Raw genomic sequence first — 21,375 nt, 5'->3', positions numbered from 1 at the left:
AATTAACCATGAACAATAGTATTTGATTAGTAAGTATTTATTTCCACCTCTTCCACAATAAAACAACAAAACAATACAAACATGTTTTTTTAACTTTTGTTTGTATTCAAAACTATATTGACTACTGGCGACATCTAGTGACGAATAGCAACCAATAGATTGGATTAATTTATAGACATTTAGTCTTAAATTTAAAATGTATGTAATATTAAATTTATAGCAGATTATCATTACTCGTACTTATTCTTGTAATTACTCGTTATAAACTCACAGAACAAAAGATAAACTAAGTAATTCCCCAGACTAACCAACGCCATCTAGTATTACGTAGACACAATATTCCTGAAAAAGATTTTCATGGATGATCGATTTTCTCGATCACCTCATACTTACTTATTATTTAGCTAGTCAACATATTTTTTTACATGTCTTTGTAAGGTACCTACTAAGTTCCTTAAAAAAACTAATTACAAAGAATATAGGAGACTAATCGAGCGAATGGAAAATAATTCACGGTCAGCGATTGTAGGCTTACCTGCGCTATGACCACATTGCTATTACAGTAATTCGCGATGTTGAAAGGATAAGACGCGTTAACTTAAATTCTATGTTATTTTGTTAAAACGTTCTCTACAGTGTTTTAAGTTATAAGGAAACTACTTAAGTGAAAAACTAAGATGGGAAATTCTGCTTCCCTGAAACTTAACGATAAGAGAAAATGGCAGTAAGTTGACAAAGTTTATTTTGTTAAACATTTTTAATATACACCTACATCATGCAATTTAATGAAACTGTTTACCAACTTATGTATGGTGTTTTTGTTCTTTATTAAATAGAAAATGTATGAGACCGACTCCAATTAAGTGACGAGTAGATAAAATATAAGTAGGTAGCTATAAAAATAAGTAATTGGAGAAACTGTAACTGAAAGACGGGTTATCGGTGCAATATTATAACCGGTGCGTATTTGCATACTGCATACCTACTGCATATTATGTGTATACTGCAATAGGTGGGTACCTTTCCGTAACTTAACTTTTATAATGGTTAAAGTCTACTTACATTTTGTTTATCATTGGTTATTAATGTAGGTATATTTATTATCGTCCTCTTTTCTATAAGTTCTAACTCAGGTTCTCGATTCAGAGGTCGTATGTGATTGTAATGAATTATACAAACATAAATTATATCGAGCGAGCGCCATAATATTATATATCATTGAATAAGAAGAGGTATTGTATTGTGTGAGGACTGCCTCATTTGCATGGTTGTCGAGGTCCTGGGTTCAATTCCCGTGTCGGGCTAAAAATAGTTACTTAATGGATTTTTTCACAGTACTAGCCCGGAGTTAGCAAATTAGCGGTGTGTATGTGCAGGTAATCCGCTTGCCTCGGAGAGCACGTAAAACCGTCGGCCCTGCGCCTGATTTATCTCCGGCCGTGTTGGATTTCCGTCCCATTGGGATACAAGAGTGAGGGAATAGAGAGTGCACCTTTGTTTACGTACAATACACACTTGTGCACTATTTATTATTCTCCACAATTAGTTAATCTCTATGGAGAATGGCCGCCCGTCGTGGCTGAAATTCGATCGGAAGGAAGTTAAAATATTGTTAGTGTATTGTGTTGTTAAAGTTAACTGCAATGTTACGGTAAGTGCCGGACATAGCGTCACAGAATGCGCAAGACTCGCTCGAAAGTAAAAGTGAGGCCGACAGGTTGTTTGGATTATCAGGGCAACTTGCAACGCGAGCTGCTATTGTGTTCGCGTCAAACAGAAATTTTCTTTTGCTTTCAAAGCAGCGTGGTAGGTACCTACTGAGTAGGTCTTACCACAGAATATATGATAATACTGACGTCATTATTATTATTTTTTATATCAAAGTATTAGACATGCCAATCATGACTAATATTCCCCTTTCCTCTTCAACTAAGCGTAAGCTTGTCAAGGAGTGAGTATGTACGACAATAGTGCAACGGGTGGGGTTTGAACCGCCGACCTTTCGGAATTCAGTCCGCTCCTTAACCGTTGAGCTACTGAGCTAGCTATTGACTAGTTCTTATATATTATATATCATATGTATATGACTAATTCTTCAACCTTGGACAATTGTTATTCCGATAGTTGTGGGTATTAACCATCGTCCATCTTTATTATGTTAATGATTTTAGGCTTGTTTTGTGGTATAACGACATTATATTACATATAATGTAAATAACAGGTACACCACCACCACGATTAATTGGGATGATTTGAATTATCGATATTCCCGTCGTGACCACGACTCATGCAACTGGGTCAGAATATCGATAAATTCAAAATTATCGTATTCAGACGTCCACAGCTGGACATAGGACTCTTGTAGGGACTTCCACACGCCATAGTCTTGCACCGCCTGAATCCAGTCCCTGCGACTCGCTTGATGTCGTCCGTCCACCTAGTAGGTAGGGGGTCTTCCAATGCTGCGCTTTAAGGCCTGAGGTCACCGTTCTATCACTTTGGGACCCCAACTCCATCGTTTTTTCGAACTAGGTAGGTACTTATGTGCCCACAGAGTGACGTATAATAAGTGTAAAGCGAATAATTTGCTTGACTCTCTATTTCCGTATGTTGGGAGCTTTGTGACTTGTAAAGAATACCTACCTAGTTTGTTATTGTTAGTTCAGATACAATCCATACTACGTACCTACTTAAATAATATTATAAAGTGTGTCCATCTGTCTGTATACATATAGGCTACTTTTTAAAAGAGTTCCAACAGGATATTACAAAACACGCGTACGAAGTCACAAGCATCATCTTTTAAATAATGTTATTGTGATACAAGCAAAAACTTGAATGACTCAAACGTCCTAAACCATAACACATAATATATTAATAAATTGGTTTCGCTACAAAAAGCGCTAACTCATGGTGATGATCTATGAAGTCAGATTCTGATGATACTATGTTGCGTGATGTAACCCGCTTTCTACGTCAACAAATCCGATATTGCGATAAATTGCAGCTTTCTGAACATGCACATTGCACATTCTACATAATACGTTATTTTAGGGTTCCGTGCCCGACAGGGTGCCAACAGGACCGTATTCTAAGACTCCTCTGTCCAGCCGGCCGTCCGTCCGTCCGTGCGACCGTCTCCGTCCATCCTTCCGTCCTTCCGCCTGCCAGAGACAACGCTCTACAAAGCTGAAATCTCATTCTTAAAGTCGATGTAAATTATTTTCTGCCGCGTTCGGTACCTATTTTCGGCCTGCGCTAATATTGTTTTTCGTCATTCCACCGCGAACTGTGACGAAACATGACGAAATAAGCAAGTCAGGGTTTACCACCAACCGCATACATCTCGCTAATGTTCCTCATCCACGCGTCAATCCAGCGGCTGGTGGAATTAACTATTCCTTGCATATTTTTGTAATAAGTACCTACCTTTACCTACATTAGGTACATTGTGGAGTTTTCAGGTCACTCTGCAACATTTTAGAATAGAATTTATAGATTTGTGTGGAGTTGTTTCTACTCTGCAGCAATATGCCTTGAGCCTTATCTTTAAGCCCTTTTTAATACAAGGTAGGTATGAACGTAATATGTAGTACCTAAATACAATTAATATGACTGGCCTTCTGGCTTCTGATATCATTGCAAGGCAAGCTACCGGATATAGGAAGTATGTGTGAGTGATATTAGTAATTACAAGTAACGACTTACTTCTAATTAAAAAAAAATACAATTGAGTGCCTCCCTACATAACGTTTATATGTACCTACTCGGTTTTTTCCATCGATGTGTTTTATTGTTTTACTTAACTTTATCTTAAAAAGGTACGTAACACGCTAGAGAAGGTAGGTATGTTGAAAAGATAGGCAAGAAACTCTGCACCTATATGGAAGAGGAATTAAATTTTTCGGAAGGTTAGGAAAATTAAGGAACATGTTCCTTAAAGTAGCTTGAGGTCGGTTAGGATTTTTGGTACATGGTAGGTAGGTAAGCAAATATTGGGTATTTACTGCTGTTATGTCGTCTTTTTCAGAGAAAGACATATTATCGTATATATTTTTCAGTACTGAACAGTGGCGGATTTGCAGTCTTGGCCGCCCTAGGCCCCAGGATTTCGTAAGTACCAGCCGCTCCTTTCTCAACACCCATTAATCATAGTCGTAGCCATGAGTTGATTGGGGGGGGGGGGGGGAATTAAAAATTTACCTTTTGATTTGTCAGTAAAATACAATACAATGATAAATAGAAACGCAAGCGCAGCAGGCGTTTTTTTTTTGCTAGCCGCCCTAGGCCCGGGCCCACTGGGCCTTAGGGCAAATCCGTTACTGGTACTGAAGGTTCCAGTGCATATTAGGCCAATGCGTTCGGCAAGTGCCAGCCAACGTGTAAATATTGTCTCAGAATTGTGCCAAGTTCCTCTGATTGTATGAAAATCAGAAACCCCAGGCAGGGTGACCACTGACCAGCGCTTATTATCAGTTACCCGGTCGCCGAATGCATTGGGCCAATATGTACAAGATTCTTTATAATATTCTTATGTATATTTTTTGAGGTAAAAAGTGTTTTTCAGTAATTCTTATCGACATTTATTACACCTCTGATCATAAACTTAACGATGGTAAAAAGTAATAGCTAAATAATAATAATAATAAGTAGTTAACTATAAATAGGTATCTACTCATACATCGTACGATAGTTCTAGTCATTTGAAGTAAAAGCGTGCTCCGAGCCTGATAGTGATAACTGATAAGGACCAAATCGTGAGTTTCAGTTAGGTTCGTATATAAATTATCACGAGATGCGAAGATGCCTAAGCCAATACATATTTCATCATTATCATGACTAACCCATCACCGACCCACTACTGAGCACGGATCACCTCTCAAAATGAAAAGTCCATAGGCCATAGTCCGCCACGCTGGCAAATTGTATATTGGCAGACTTCACATAGGTATAGTGTATAGGACAGGTTAAGATGGCAATCGGTCAGGTTAGCGGCTGTGCGGGTGTGGGGGGCGTTACTGTCACTATATTTTTGAAAACATTATGTCGAACTCTCGGGCATGCACGATGTTTTCCTTCAATATTAAAGCAAGTGATATTTAATTGCTCAAAACGCCGGCACAACTTACCGAAAAGTTAGAGGCACATGAGTAGATGAGGTGCATGCCGGGGCTCGAACCCTCGACACCCCGATGTCTTAAAACCTCTAGGCTATCACCGCTCATTCATCATCATTATCATGATCAACCCATTACCAGCTCACTACAGAGAACGAGTCTCCCTCTCTGAGAGGGGTTTTGGCCATAGTCTACCACGCTGGCCATGTGCGGTTTGGTAAACTTCACACACCTTTGAGAACATTATGGAGAACTCTCAGGCATGCAGGTTTCCTCACGATGTTTTCCTTCACCGTTAAAGCAAGTGATATTTAACTAAGTACTTAAAACCCACATAACTCCGAAAAGTTAGAGGTGCGTGCCCTGGATCGAACCCCCGACCTCCGATTAGAAGGCGGACGTCCTAACCACTAGGCTATCACGGCTCTTTACTATAAAGTAATTATTGATTAATATTTATTACTATGAGTATGAAGTAATAGGTAGGTATGACCGTGCTCTTGACTTGATCTTGTCTGACATGCGCACGCAGACACCAGTCTACTGATAGTACTTAATTTGTGTTGGTGATCGTGACTGACAAGCTGACTTGCAGCTAGAGCGAAGTTTTCAGGGTTAGATACTAAGTAATAACAGCTTTACCTATTGTTTTATCTTACTAGCTCTTCCTGCTCCTGTGGCTTCGCCCACGTGGATTTACTTACATCTTCTCCTGAAAGAAAGACTTTTAGCTGTCGTCGGCCTTTCCACCGACGTCTACTTTTGAAAAAAACGTCTCTTGCTAGATTAGTCTGTTGCAGATAATATCTCCATTGAACATCGTTCTTCGGTTCCCAGCGACTCTCTTGAGATCGTCCATTCGCCTATTATGGTGAAGAAAGAAATAGCAATTCATTTATTGGAAAATCTATAAGTTTTTATAATAATCTTTCAGAAGACACATTGGAGATGTCTCTCAACAAGTTCAAAGTTTTCATAAAACGTAAACTAATTGAAAAATCCTATTACAATGTAAAGGATTATTTAAATGATAAGCAAGCTTGGGAGTGAGTTGCTTAACGGCTTGTGAGATAGTTCTAATAAGTTTCAATAATTTTGTAAAGTGGTGATAATAAAAAGAATACCCGGCTGAGTTTCTTGTGGGCTCTTCTCAGGCCTGGGCGCGTTTGGAACCCTCGTAGCTTTAGTTTTAAGTTTGCGTAATAATTATCACCACTATATCTTAGAAATCCAACATCTGACCATCAAAAAGAGTAATTTATTACCTATTTTGAATAAATCGTTTGACTTTTGAATCGTTAGCTTTCCGGTGCGGTTTTGCAATTCAATCAATACAAACATAAACTTGTCAACATTAAAAAGTAAAATGTATCTGTATGTATGCGTTGAGTAAGTAGGTAGGAATCTACCCGCGTGATATAACAGGTCGCGGTAGTGGTCAAATGCGTTAAGTATTTGTTGTAGTGCGGGTGCGAAGATATAAAATAACTATAGTATATGTGGTGACTCATGTATGTGTATTTGATCGTGGTGTATAAATATCGGCTCGACCCTCTCACTCCACGTCTTTACTCTGCGGCGGTCTGAGCACTGAGCACGACTCCCGCTGACGCGACTGAAGGTAATCGTACTGATACGATTCCCTTCCCACGCATACTGCGTGGGGTGAGACTCGAGACGACAATAGTGTCTTGAATGTATTATATGTGTTGGTATGTATGTAAGTTTGTACGTATTATTTGCCTGTATGCTACAGTATAGTTCCTTAATTCATGATAAACTTGCTGCAAATAACATTATTTTTTTCATTGAAAAATCTCTGAGCGCAGACAAACTTAACTTCTTAATTGATAACACACACACTAACTAACACTTAATTGATTTCGATCGACTGTTATTATCATGACGTTCTAGATAAGAATATTGTTTCAACTTACAATTGATTTGAATATCGAAGGAAGAGTAAATTCTATCCATGTCGTGTCGATTTACGGTTAATCATAGCTAGATCCGCGAGATCGAGTCGTGGTATTCCTCTCACTTCAGAAATATACACTCATAACTCATGTTACGACTAACAATCTTATAACAGCTCATCTAAACTTAGGATGTTGGGGGAAAAGGAATCACAGAGGCTAAATCATAGCATGCACATAACACATTGCTAACACTTGTGTGTGTGTAATGGTATATAAGTTATTAAAGTAGGCAACAATGCTATGAATAAAGAAAGTTTCGCATAGCATCGCTACACGACTGACCGCAACCTTAAAGTACGGAATCAAGTATTTACTTTGATTTGCCTAATTGATAATTGCAAATTGCGCGATGTATTTAACAAGATCATCTCCACACCGACCTTCAGTCGTCATTTAGAGAGCGCGAGCTCTGCCTGACACTCAGACCGTTCATCTTATTCCATCTTTAGACCAAGTTTAGACCTTGTTTAGACCTTTTAAATAAAATAACATAAAGTTTATAAGAAAAGGTTTTACTTAACATCCTATAGAAACTCCTCTGTGATATATTTGATCTCGTTTTTTCGAAAATGGAATTCTTATCCCGCAAAGTCAAATCCAACGGTCAATTTGACAAACGTCAGTTGAATGGCGCGAGTGACCTATCCAGGAATAAGTCGTAAGTTTTATTGGGTTTATTTCTTTAGTTAGGTACTTTTAGTTTATGATGGAGATTTTACTGATAATAATATTTGCTCTACCCATTCTTTTGTCGCGCATTTGGTAAAAATAAGAACCCTTAAGAATACAAAGCTTTATAAGCTCATCTCAAGTCATATTGATGGAGAGTCGGTAGGGCTCGGACTAATTTGAGGGCATGATAGAGTTGACTCATACATTTCTATTAATCACTAATTAAGTACCTATTAAGTATAATTACCTTTAAAATCGGCGGTATATTACTATTCAAACTTACGACTTTATCCTGGGTATAAAATGTACTCTATGTTGGTGAAATTGGCCCTTAGTAGACAAAGTTAATGCTATTGAGTATTGTGAAAGTTCAGTTTACATTGAAATTTTAGGAAAGATGCGACGCTCTTTCGTCGTCGCTTCGACTCTGCCGCAATGTGCATTGATGGTGGTTGAAAATACATAATATTATCTAAAATAACTCAATTTTATTGTCATTAAATGACCTTGTGATCGAATGCATGATAATATACCTATTGTAGGTATGAAATTTCCATATAGGTAGATATTAATTAATAATATATCTAAAGTACGCCAGGTCAATATGGCAATCGGGTTGGAGGCGCCCCGTACCTACACCCGCACAGCCTCCGCGTTAAACCGATGCGGGATAGCCCGGGTGACGTTAAGGCAACCTTAAATAGTGCTTATAGTAAAAATATTGATTTTCAACAGATTTCATAGCCGCTCTAAATGCTGTCATCTTCAATACTAAACTGTGGTAATTAAACCTACTAACTTTCAAAATAGGTACTAGGACTGTAAACTCCGCGTGTAGTTAGCGTGTTATTCTAGTACACGTACCTACACTGCACTAAATTGCACTGTTCGTAAACTGCGCAGTCGATCGGCAGTTGTGTCAACTGCACAATAACCGCATCCATACCACAACTTTGCAGTCAGCTTATAATTGGATAAGTAGGTACTTCGTCCTATAATTATTATAGGACAGACAAGCTGTCTTGGCACTTAGGTAGTTAGTTAAATAATAATATTTTGTTAGCTAAAATTTAGGTAATATGTAGCCACTCATCACAATCAAAAGTATAAAGATAGCAATCTTAGAGTAACTAATTTATATTTTATTTTTGTAGGTAAATAACAATGTTATTCTAAGTAGGTACTTATTAGCAGAGTATCGGACTTGGTAGAGTTCAAGGGTAAATACAACTATGTAATATAAATTTTCCATTCTAGTCAATATACCTATTTTAAGTAAAATTTAAAAAAAAAAGATGTTGCTTGGTCTATATTTATCACATGTTTATCAACTCTGAAATCATTTTACGCTATCTATAGTTTAATGAACTCTACTAATGTACACAATATTTTTTTGTAAACCACAATTATTATTTTATCAACCACAATTTTATCCCTACAACTCCACAATTATATTCATGTTAAATTTTTTAATTAATTGTTTATCAGAGATAATAGAATTCATACTTAGATATTAAAAGAGTTCAAGGCCCAACGCCATCTGTTATCGGGCGGCCGCAACCGCACGCACGCGATTCGCTACAGCGTAATCGCTGAAAATTTTCCTGTTTTCCCAGGAGTGAAACCGCAATGAGTCCAGCGCCCCCCGCGTCAAGAAACAAAAGTGGCGCGCCGTTCGCTTCCTGCAAACAGTCGCTCGCTGTCAGTGGACTAACGTGTACGTACGACATGGAACGTGATCGCATCGGTGTTTGGGGCTCCGGGGATGGCCAGTCCAACAGCAAGCTGTCCGGGCTGGATCGCCTGAAGCACCCGGGACTTAACAAGGTAAGATTTTAAACCCACTTCTGATAAAGTTGTGAACACACTAGTATTACCTATGCATACTAGTTCGTAGTTCATAGCTGTATCATTGCATTTGGTTAGGTCATGGCTATACGGAAATGTTCAACTCAGCTGTTTCATAAACTATCACTTAAGGTTCCATTCACTTTTTATAAACACAACTCAAAAACAATAGCGTTGTGTTTGACGCATGTTTGTTTGTGTCATAGTAGCTTCCAAAGTGTAATCGGGGTTAACTATTGAGGATTTCAAAATAAATAAGCCTTGGAATTTCAAATAGATGATCTGAATGAGATGTTCATGTTATTTTAATTAGATTTATCTAGTAAGTACCTAAATTCACTTTGTTAGGGTTTGGATTTCTGTAATTTGCATGAGTTTGCAGAGATTGTAAGCAAGCTCATTTAAAAATTCTTAATAAGGATTTTATTTAAATTCATTCACACTATTGTAAAGAGGTAAAGTTTGTAAGTTTGGATGTAGGGGTAATCTCCAAAACTACTCATCCGATGTCAAAAATTGCTTTCATTGATAGAATGCCACTTTATCCCCGAGTAGGATAGCACCACTTTATCCCCGAGTACGATAAAAATCTTTAGGGCTACAAGTTATATCACGCGAATGAAGTCGCGGGCAAAAGCTAGTAAATTATAACGTCAACACATCAGTTTTATAGTACCTACTTATGTAGATCATATCTACATACCAGTCGTAAGAAATACTTTCGTTCATAATAGTATGACACAGAAAGGAAGTTTGTTATGAATTAATAGCAGTGATCAAAGTTCGCCAGTTTGCGGGATTCAGTTTTCAGTGTCAACACACAACGTCAACAAAACCTCTTGCACAACGCAACATCACTTTGCGTTTGAAATTACGTGTTTTTCTTTCTTGCAAACTTGCTAATTTTGAGAATTACAATTATGATTGTATTTTTTCTACCTATTCGTATTCAAACCTGTTAAGAAAATGTCTCTCCCCCCCTTTATTTGTCGTATTTCCTCATTGCTGAGGGTCTCCTTTCCATTAATCACATAAGATAGGGGTTTTCTTGCGATAATAATGCGGTGGGTTTATGTCTAAAAAGAAAATGCAGAAAGAAAAATTCGAAGATTTTGATTATTTTGTACCTAATTGATAGTTACTTAATTAAATGAAAAAAATAAGGAATTAAGGTATAAGACTCATAAAATAAGAAAATGTTTTCTATCGTCCTTGATTACGTTTTACCATTCCAATCTATCGAGCTTATAAGTATACCTAAGTACTTACCTATTTACCTAATTGGTTTTCTTCAAAGGTTCGATTCATCGCTCTTAAAAATTTAAATCACATGATTACACAGTCGAATGATTAGTTCGTCTAACTAATCACATTAATTCAATCTTAGAGAAAAATCAGTTCCCTTATTATAAATGCGAAAGTGTGTTTGTTTGTTGGTTTGTCCTTCAATCACGTCGCAACGGTGCAACGGATTGACGTGATTTTTTGCATGGGTATAGATAAAGACCTGGAGAGTACTTTTTATCCCGGAAAATCAAAGAGTTCCCACGGGATTTTTGAAAAACCTAAATCCACGCGGACGAAGTCGCGGACATCACCTAGTACATAATAAAATCGATAATAACCAATCTACAGTAGGTATTGTTGTTCCAACCCTTCGGCAAGCATAGAGCGGCGGCACTCATTGTGATATGTGAATCGTCGCCTCTGAGCTTTCAAGTTTCACTATAGGTAGGTACTATAGGGCTTATAGGGAGTGCAATTTGAATAACACCGAGCCGATTCACAGGGTTGTAAAAGCCCTTGGAATGTTTTGTTGGAGAGCATAATTTGATTTTTTTGTCGATTTTTGGAATATTTAGGTAGGTACTTACTTAAAACAGAAATTTTAGCATTAGGTAGGTTATAGGTATTTATGTATAATTGCAAAACTAGCTTATTTCCTAGACTTATGAATAAGGTTTTTAGATATAATAAGTGTCTGGTAGGTAGAAGATAGGTAGGCAGATACTTATATGATAAATATAGCTACATTACACTATTTGTTCGCACAGTGATTGTCGTTCAATGGCAACTGTTATGTATTATGTTACGTTACCTAGGTACATTAGCTACATAGGTATAGATTAGAGAACCTACTACACTACTACAGGTACCTACTACGTCTCTTAGTTTTCAAATTCAAATTCAAGATCACAGAACATGCTGTGTGTTGAGATGAAGAGAAGAGATTAGTAATAAATACACTTTATTTGCACAACTACAAGAAGGATTACATTAAAGAATAAAAAACACAGACAGAAGGAAGATACAAAAGGCGGCCTTATCGCTAATTAGCGATCTCTACAACCTTAAAGATTGGAAAGTATAAGGAAAATTACTGATAATTAAAAAAACTAATTAATTAATTAAAAAAACTGCAGGTGGTGTGTAATATACTAATAAACATACATTCAAATAACTGATACATACTAATATGTAAACCACTAATACATGCATTAAATAATATGTATAATACCAATATACTAATAAAATAGACTAATATATACTCTATAATCGTACTTAAGGAGAAACAAATATGATTGTCGTCTTCAATTTGTAAGATAATGATTCTTCACTGCAGTTTTAAAGGAGTCTAGTGACTTTGATTTCCGTATGGTCAATGTTGTAGTTCAGTAGCCAGGAAACGGACTGAAACATGAAAGGTCGCACGTTCAAATCAAAGCCTACCCTTGCATTATTCCTTGTCGTAATCATGCAAATAAATCTATTCTATCTATAATTTTTTCTTATTTTTATCATATTATCTACTTTTTACTTTGAGTGGAAAGGATATCAAACAACAAGCCTATGATCAACCACAGATGAGAGAATAGTTTCTCTCATCTGTGTGATCAACCCATAGCCGGCTCTCTACAGAGTACGAGTCTCCACTTAGTATGAGAAGGGTTTGGCGATAGTCTACCACGCTGGCCAAATACGGATTGGCAGACTTCACACACCTTTGAGAACACTATGGGGAACTCTCAGGCATGCAGGTTTCCTCACGATGTTTTCCTTCACTGTTCAAGCGAGTGATATTTATTATTATTATAAATAATATCTGTCCCGGCTGTACTCACGTGTTTAGTCGACGTTAGCCCGACTAGTTTCGAACCCATCCGGGGTCCATTTTCAAGGGACTCACCTAAACACGTGAGTACAGCCGGGACAGATATTATTTATGATGGAAATCACTCACGGTAGTTTAAACGCTAAAAGAGTGATATTTAATTTCTTAACACGCACATAACTCCGAAAAGTTAGAGGCGCGTGCCCGGGATCGAAGTTTGGACCCAGTTAAGTAGGTATATTCTTAGAAAATAAAAAAATAAGACGCCTTCAGAAGAATCTTATTATTCAAATATTTGTAGCGCAAATAAATCGCTTGAAACATTCAACAAGAATCTCGTAACAAAGAAAATGCTTCTGTAAAGTAAAATATATACAAAGTGTTTCGGAACGAGTGAAAATTTTACGCGTCACTTCCTAAAGCTTATTCGCAATCACATTGCCAGTTCTTCACTCACTTCACTGTGCGAATCACGGCGTAAATAAAACTGGTAAAAGCCCGTGTATGGTGCGAAATCAGTGTGGACGGATTTTCGCGCCCACGTCGCATTGATGTGGTTTTCACGGCTTTCGCGCTTCGATTCGCACGCAAGTTAAAATGGACATTTGGGAAGAACTGAAAATGCAAGACACGTAAAGAAAATGTTTATTTGATAAGTAGGTAGGTATATGAACGTTTTGTGACGAAAACCAATTTTGTTTCGAGTTTACTCAGTTCATGCACGGACTCGTGTTGAAACGTAAAGAACGTCCTTATCCCTGACTATTTTTTGATATTTTTTATTGAATCTAAACATTAAAAGATACGTAGGTATTCAGCCTAAAAATGAATGAGTTGGTAAATAGGTACTCTGTCGTGGTTAGAATAAAAAAAGATGGTCGAACCAGTAGTGGTTTTTTTGACATTCATTTCAATTAAGTAGGTAGGTACTTAATGTTGTTGATACCTAAGTGGTACCTACCTTTTATTGTATTTTTTATCGATTAGATCTTTTTGATTGAATTCCGTAATTGAAAAAGGGCAGATGTGATGAACAATTATCGCGTGATAGCGGCTAGTGACGCCTCGTGATCAACACACGACAACATCGCTTTGGCACTCTCCAGTAACGTCACTATGGAAACTAGATAACACTATTCTTTGTTCAAATTCCTCTATGAAATAGGTAGTTTAATGGTAGCCCTTTGCCGTGTTGCTATCAATCCGCTGGAAAAAAATCATGAACTAAGTATTAACGTTCAAAAATTATCAAAAATCAAATGTAAATAAGTTCCTGAACTCTTTAAAGATTTCTAAACTTTCTAAACGTTTATTTTTGTTTTAGTCTAGTGAATATTCCTATAAAATATGTTCATTATGAGGAGGAGCTTCGTAGCGTAACTGTAGGTAAAATATTAGACGGATAGTTACGGTTTGTTTACTCGAGTTTACCCAAAAAACACCTCATGAAAATTAAGTAAAAGCGTAATCATCACGTAATGAAAAACCTAGAAACACAAATTTAAATTAACACCACCGATTACAAATATCAGTTAACACGTGCTTAATATGTTTACTGAGTAACTTTGTTTTATTGCTGCTTGTTTTTGTCGGTTTTTAGTGAAAGTCTTAAATGTTTTTACATTCCATAATATAAATCTCATAATAAATGTTAACTTATTTATTTTACATTTTATCTCTTTGAATTGTGCATTTAAGTGCGAGATAAAAATGATTTGATTTATGATTTTATCAAATTGATAATATTGATAAATGATAAAACCTGCTCTTTACCTTCTCAAATGTATCCATCTATTTTTAGAAATGCAATTTTCATATAACCTACCTCAATATTTTATTGTTCTTATAATTTGTTGTTTTTTATACTTAGTTCATTGTAATCCTTATTTTGTTGGCTTTATATAAACTACCTAGGTATTTTTTTATATTTTTAAATCCTCGCAAATGTTTATTATAATTTAACGATCTAATAAATCGTGAATAGCTTCCTATTAGTTCTATCGTGAATAGCTATCTATCATGTGTGTATATATATATACAGGTACAATATTATCATCACCTTATAATCAGTCCACCTTGCAGGTATATAATATGTAACTTGAACTAATTGTTAATCTTAGATCGTAACCTAGATCCTAACCTAACCTAACCCATTGCGGTTACCTTGCTTTGTATTAAACAGGTAGATCATACTACTACACTACTACTACTACTACAGTATACTGGCACTAAGTAGGCACTTATATAACGGTTTTAAATATACAAATATATAGAATATATTCTACTTGCATTCAGTATAATATATTGTTTCTTTATATAAGTACTATTGTTAAATAATCGCAAGAGGAATTATATTTCCTCGTTTGAGTTGAGGATTTATTTGAGGCTTACCTGTTAGTTTGATTGTTTAGTATCCCCCAAACTGACGACTTAATTACTTGAATATTAGGTATGTACCTATGTAGGCAGTCTAACTAGTCAATTAGTTAAAGTGGTAGGTAATCCTTCACGCTGATTGCGAAACATAAATTGGCTACAATTGTTGAAGGACATTTGTTTAATCGACGACTTTTTTAGGACAGATTATTTAAATGCGTCCGTACTAACTATGGGAAAACCTTTCCGGATTGTTGTGACGTTTAGCTAGAAATATTGTATTTTATACATTATGCTTATTTTTTTAGCCGTTATAGCCTAGTGGTTAAGAAGGCCGCCACCTATTTAAGAGGTCAGCGGTTCGATCCCGGGCCGGGGCACGCACCTCTAACTTTTCGGAGTTAAGTATATGTGTTTTAAGCAATTAAATATCACTTGATTGACGGCGAAGGCAAACATCGTGAGGGAGCCTACATGTATGCCTTAAAAGTTTTGTGTAGAAGGTTACTTTTTATACCTATGCTTTTTTCGTAAATTTCACACGGTTTCGTCATTGTTGAAAGAAAACTAGAGTAAAACGACCGGATTTGCTACTACACGCTTTACTTACCACCAACTCTACTGACTTTACGTCGTATTTCATCATTTATTAGCTGTGTTACGCCATTCCGCATATAGCTGTGAAGTAGGCATATCTACCTAGTGGCCCACTTTCGTCGACACCAGTCTAACTTGCCGTTAAAGCGTTCATGATCTTGAATCTTGACTCATTCCACTACATTTTATGGTCAATGTCATGTGAATTAGATGTCATGGTAAAATAAAACTGATTAACCAATGTCCTACCTATTATTACCTGTGATTTATTAGTTTTTAATGCGTAAAATTACGTATTTTACGCATTAAAAACTAACACGCACGGTAACATATTATATTAGCGATGGGTAATTTTCGGAATTTTCTAAAAGCATGGAGACATTCAAGTTTGTTTTTCAGAAAAATAAAAAAAATTAAGTAGAAAATTACTGATCCCGGCAGAACATTGGCAGGATGTTAAAACAAAAGTCGATTGAATGTAATTAAGTTTAGCTCTTAAATTTGTATCGTGTAGGCATTTTGCTAGTTAGTTATTATACATCCTTGCTTTTAATGCCACTAGGAACTTTGATTTGATTAAATGCCTTCTCGACGTGACCTCAAAACGGTTTAACCTTAATATCTCGATATGTACTTAAGTATGTGGAGCAAAGTTGCAGAGCCGTGCCATGCCCGACTTATTCCGCCCGCCCCGCCCGGGGCGTGTTGGCAATCATAATTCACACAACTTGACGAAGGTTGTTACGATAAATGTTTTTTCTTCCTTCCGAACTGGTGCACGGTGGCAGTCTTGACATATCATAAGTGGCACATGCTGTCCTAAATAAATTCATTTCATTTATACACTTACCTACTAGCTGAACTGATGACCGCGACTTTTTAAAAATCCCGTGGGTACTCTTTGATTTTCCATAGGACATAATATTCTTTAACTAGACCCATGTAAAAATCACGTCAATTCGTTGCTCCGTTGCGACGTGATTGAAGGAAAAAGGAGCAAACAAACACATTCGCAAATATCGGTAGTGATTTTTATACGCCTTCATCGCCTTAATTTACCTATAGACGTCCAATGCCGAAAACGTAATCTTTCCGCACTCCTTGATCTTATGTGTCATATAAATCGTCTGTGCAATTGTATCGTGAGTGAGAGGGGTCTACTGATGTCACTCTAGTCTGTATCTGCTTTTTTCCACATAGCAATAAAAGAAATTGTAGCCATGAATATTTTGCTCATAACGAAAAATTAATACCTAGATGAAAAAAAACCGCTCATTTGTTCTAGTTAGAAAAAGTATCTACAACTGATTTATACACTTGCTACCTGTCTCATAGCACGTTGTACCTAGTAGGGTATATGAAACTTTTTTCGGCAGCTAAGTTAATAAAATATAATATCTAACTGCTACCATATTCTGTTTTAATGATCATTTCATCATAAATCAGATGATATCATAAACCACCATAGCTAAATTACGTATTTTGTGATTAAGGGGAGGACGCCGGACGCGTAGAGACTTGCTTTACAAAGGATACCTAGAATGATATTATTTGTATCGATCGTCAACGCAGACCTTCCGGCTGCAATTTATAATAAATTCATTATACTTAAGACATAACCAAGGCTCGTACTAGATAGGTACTTTAGTTGATAGATTGCAATCGTAAAAGTCTAGCGTAGATATTTCCCACGTTAAATCTGAAATTACTCCCATAAAAGTGTTGACAATTACGGAGGTCAGAGGGCTTTTGTTTGAGCTCATATAATGGAAAACTGCTGGAATTGGCTATATATACGAGATAGAACGTCCTGACTCCTGACCTGACTGATTTTGAATTCTTTTCAAAGGAAATATAGGAAAATTATTCTGTTGTAAAGAAAATAATATAGAAACACTATCGCAAGTCAATAAATCTGTCTGAAAAAACTAAGTTATAGCAGGTTCTCTGGAAAATAGTTACTATGTATTATAGACATTATTGGTATCTAGTTGACATAAAAAGGTTTTTATATTGTCAGATATCGTGCTATATCTCAATTTTTCTGGATTATTCTTTCAAGACGCGGGACAATACCCGAATCTTTTTAATGCCTCATGCCTCATGGACATGACCATTGACCGTGCTACTAAAAATAAGATAGACGACGACGTAGAGACATCTTCAGAGAGTCAATCGTGAGTCGTGCTATGAATATAGAATAATTGGATCTTACACTAATTCATACAATTCAGTTCTGTAATTTATATCGTGACAACTTATGATTACCTTAGCAACATGTTTAACCTACCTACATGTATAAATATATATAAGTATATAAAATGTATATAAACCTTCATCTAGTTTGGCAAGAGCGGAAAATACGAAAAAACATTTATTGAGAATTTTAGCAGTTAGGAAATTGTACCAATACAATAAATAGACAACTAAGTGAAAACTAACGATAATGTTTTGGTAAAAACACAAAAAAAAACTCGTAATTTGAAGTGTGAAAGTGTTGAATAATAACAGCCGTATCTAAATGACGTGTTGGCGAGGGTAGAACCAAGCATGGAGAGAGACTGGTGGCAGCTGACACCTCGGCGCGAGCTCTACTGTATTCCTGACAGCTTGGCAGCCCACGATTCACGGGTTTGTTTGTAATATTGTATTGTGCAGTTGTTGTATTTTTGTATTGCAAAAAAATCTAATTAGAATATGTACATATTATTATATATAATTGCAATTCAATTTTTTACTGGGGTAAAGGCTAGCAGACAGACATATGATAGACAGACAGACAGACACAATTTCTCATTTATAATATTAGTATGAAATATGGATTAGTAATAGGTATAAATTACCTAAGTAGGTACTCGTACCTAAACTGATAAATAATGCACGTTTGTAACTGCAATCCATACTAATATTTTTGCAAAAGTGTGTAAGTATATGTCTGTCGGCTAGCTTTTCACAGCCCGTCCGTTTAACTGATATTGAAATTTGGTACAGAGATAACTCACATCCCAAGGACGGACATAGGCTACCTACTTTTTGTTCCGGAAAATCAAAGAGTTCCCATGAGATTTTTAAAAACCTAAATCCACCTGGACGAAGTGACGGGCATCATTTAAGTATTTGGTACAGATGTAGCTTGCATCCTAGGTGGCCTATGCTACTTTTCATCACGGAAAAATCGGGATTTTTGAAAACTTCAATCCACACGGAAGAGTCGCCGCCATCGGCTAATGTTGTACTTATTGTATCTTTGAACGTGTTCGATAAAAATCTGCTAAATAGGTAGGTATGTAGGTACGTGGAGTAAAGTCCGTTACTTACGCTCACGACTCACGTCACTGCCACGCCTCCGACCCCGATTAATTCCAAATTACGTATGTATTACGGTGTCCGTAATTATACCTACCTACTTACTTGTTACATAAAAACCGTTCGATATTGTAATGTATAATTAGTAATTATTGAGTACTAGCTTATGCTCGCGACTTCGTCCGCGTGGACTACAAAAATTTCAAACCCGTATTTCACCCCCTTAGGGGTTGAATTTTCAAAAATCCTTTCTTAGCGGATCCCTACGTCATATTAGCTACCTGCATGCCAAATTTCAGCCCGATCCGTCCAGTAGTTTGAGCTGTGCGTTGATAGATCAGTCAGTCAGTCACTCAGTCAGTCAGTCAGTCACCTTTTCCTTTTATATATTTAGATTATCATTGCATCCGCACCGTCCGGACGGATGGAGATTTTGTTTGAAATTCCACTAGGTGATAAGAATTTTAGCAACTGGTAACTTTACATTTTGAAATAACTGTTTCTAAGTAAATAGGTACTCAGGTACCTAATTGTTTTTGTAACAAAAACCCAACTGCAGAAAGAACTCTCGCTCTCAGATACAAATTAGGTGCGTCCGCGATTTTCAAATCTTTCGTTGTACTCGTATCAGAACTTTAGGAACGCCGTTGTAAAAACTAAATAATTTGTTATATAATATTATGTGTCTTTCTGAATTTTTCTACTTTTGTGATTCATTAGGTTTTTTCAAAACTCAAACGGGCAGATCTGCAGTCAAGAGCGTTACCTACCTATCTATCTATCAGTACTTCTTATTATAAATGCGAAAGTGTGTTTGTTTGTTGGATTGTCCTTCAATCACGTCGCAACGGTGCAACGGATTTGCGTAATTTTTTGCATGTGTATAGATAAAGACCTGGAGAGTGACATAGGCTAATTTTATCCCGGAAAATCAAAGAGTTCCCACGGTATTTTTTAAAACATAATCCCACGTAGACGAAGTCGCGGGCATCAGCTAGTAAAAAATAATGGTACAGTTCATGTCATCATGATAAATCCTACAATGTTATTTATTAATAGCTTGTAGCTAATGCGTCAATCAAGCATGTTATGTAATGATTTGTATTTCCATCACGGAGGGTGTATACCCTCCGTGATGGAAATACAAATGATGTGTGGAGTAGATAGGTACTTGGGTTCAAATACTTAATACGGAAAACAAAACAGGTAGGTAATAGGTATAAGAAGCCAATGATTCTCTGCAGTTGTGGTTAATATATTATTATATCAGCTGACGATACCTCGTACGACGCGTGAGATTATGTCTTATTATTTTCCTTGATGATAAGCCAGCATTTTTTTTAAGGACATTACATAGGTAGATAAGTACCTACTCTATTTAAGAATTATTAGCTTGAAGACTTCAAGTTGGTAGTCCTTGAGCGCATCCAAAGTTTTTCCAAAGTCAAGCATCCAACAATCTTTCTTGTTTTGCCGTCGTCGTTGTCAATTTTATCTTTGTTAATTAAATAAAATATCTTTGTAAATCAATCAATCAGCCTGTTGGGTCCACTGCTGGACATAGGCCTTCCCAAGAGCACGCCACCACACACGATCTTCCGCCTTCCTCATCCACCCACTTCCCCCTATCTTCTTAAGGTCGTCAGTCCAGCGGGTTGGAGGTCGTCCCACACTGCGCTTGCTGATACGCGGTCTCCACTCCAGAACACGTCTGCCCCATCGGCGATCGTTTCTGCGGCAGACGTGGCCTGCCCACTGCCACTTCAGCTGGCTAATTCGTTGGGCTATGTCGGTCACTCTGGTTCTCCTACGGATATCCTCGTTACGGATTTTGTCCCTTAGAGAGATACCCAATATAGCCCGCTGAGCGACTTTGAATTTGTTGACAAGGCCAACTGTCAGTGTCCACGTTTCAGCGCCATAATTTAATCAGCGTTCTACCAAAAAAAGCAGTAGCACTGCAGTTAGTAGGTAGGTGTTAGGTCCTGCTAACATGCGTAACGTTGCCGAATTGCCGATAAATTTACCGCATTACCGATTTATCTCACTCATGTGAACAGCGCTATTTTTTTTAAATACTTACTAAGTTATAAGTTGACAATAATATACACGCTTCGCGTCATAGCTGTGTCTCGAATGTGTACCAGCTCTTTGCTAACATGTTGAATTGCTTCAAATGACCATAGTATCCACCACTTTAGTGTTGAATCAAATATTTCCATTAGTACGTCCGCGATATTCAGGGCAATGGCCAGTAAATATACCTATAACCTAAGTTTGTGTCGACTGTGGATGATAGAGACTAATAGGTAGGTACTCATGTGGATATAGTTTCCGTTTTCATTGTGACTCAAACGATGCTCTAAAC

The 21,375-nt window shown here is 36.9% G+C and overlaps 1 protein-coding gene across 2 annotated transcripts in view; it reads left to right on the top strand.

The window, feature by feature from the left end:
* Nucleotides 1-572: 572 nt before the first annotated feature.
* The window catches only part of LOC117985725 (NADP-dependent malic enzyme-like), a 31,900-nt gene continuing 11,097 nt past the window's right edge, over nucleotides 573-21,375 (top strand). The window contains exons 1-2 of one of the 2 annotated variants that reach the window (XM_034972495.2): nucleotides 573-724; nucleotides 9,385-9,595. In XM_034972495.2, the coding sequence (XP_034828386.1) occupies nucleotides 678-724; nucleotides 9,385-9,595 (258 nt within the window). In that variant the 5' untranslated portion in view covers nucleotides 573-677. Of the gene's footprint in view, nucleotides 725-7,472; nucleotides 7,755-9,384; nucleotides 9,596-21,375 lie in introns of those variants that run through there. The other variant, XM_034972494.2, reaches the window with a different exon arrangement.

Source organism: Maniola hyperantus, chromosome 10 (assembly GCF_902806685.2).
Source record: "Maniola hyperantus chromosome 10, iAphHyp1.2, whole genome shotgun sequence".
NCBI classification, from domain to species: domain Eukaryota; kingdom Metazoa; phylum Arthropoda; class Insecta; order Lepidoptera; family Nymphalidae; genus Maniola; species Maniola hyperantus.
The sequence above is the reverse complement of the archived record's forward strand: the minus strand, read 5'-3'. Positions and strand labels throughout refer to the sequence as shown.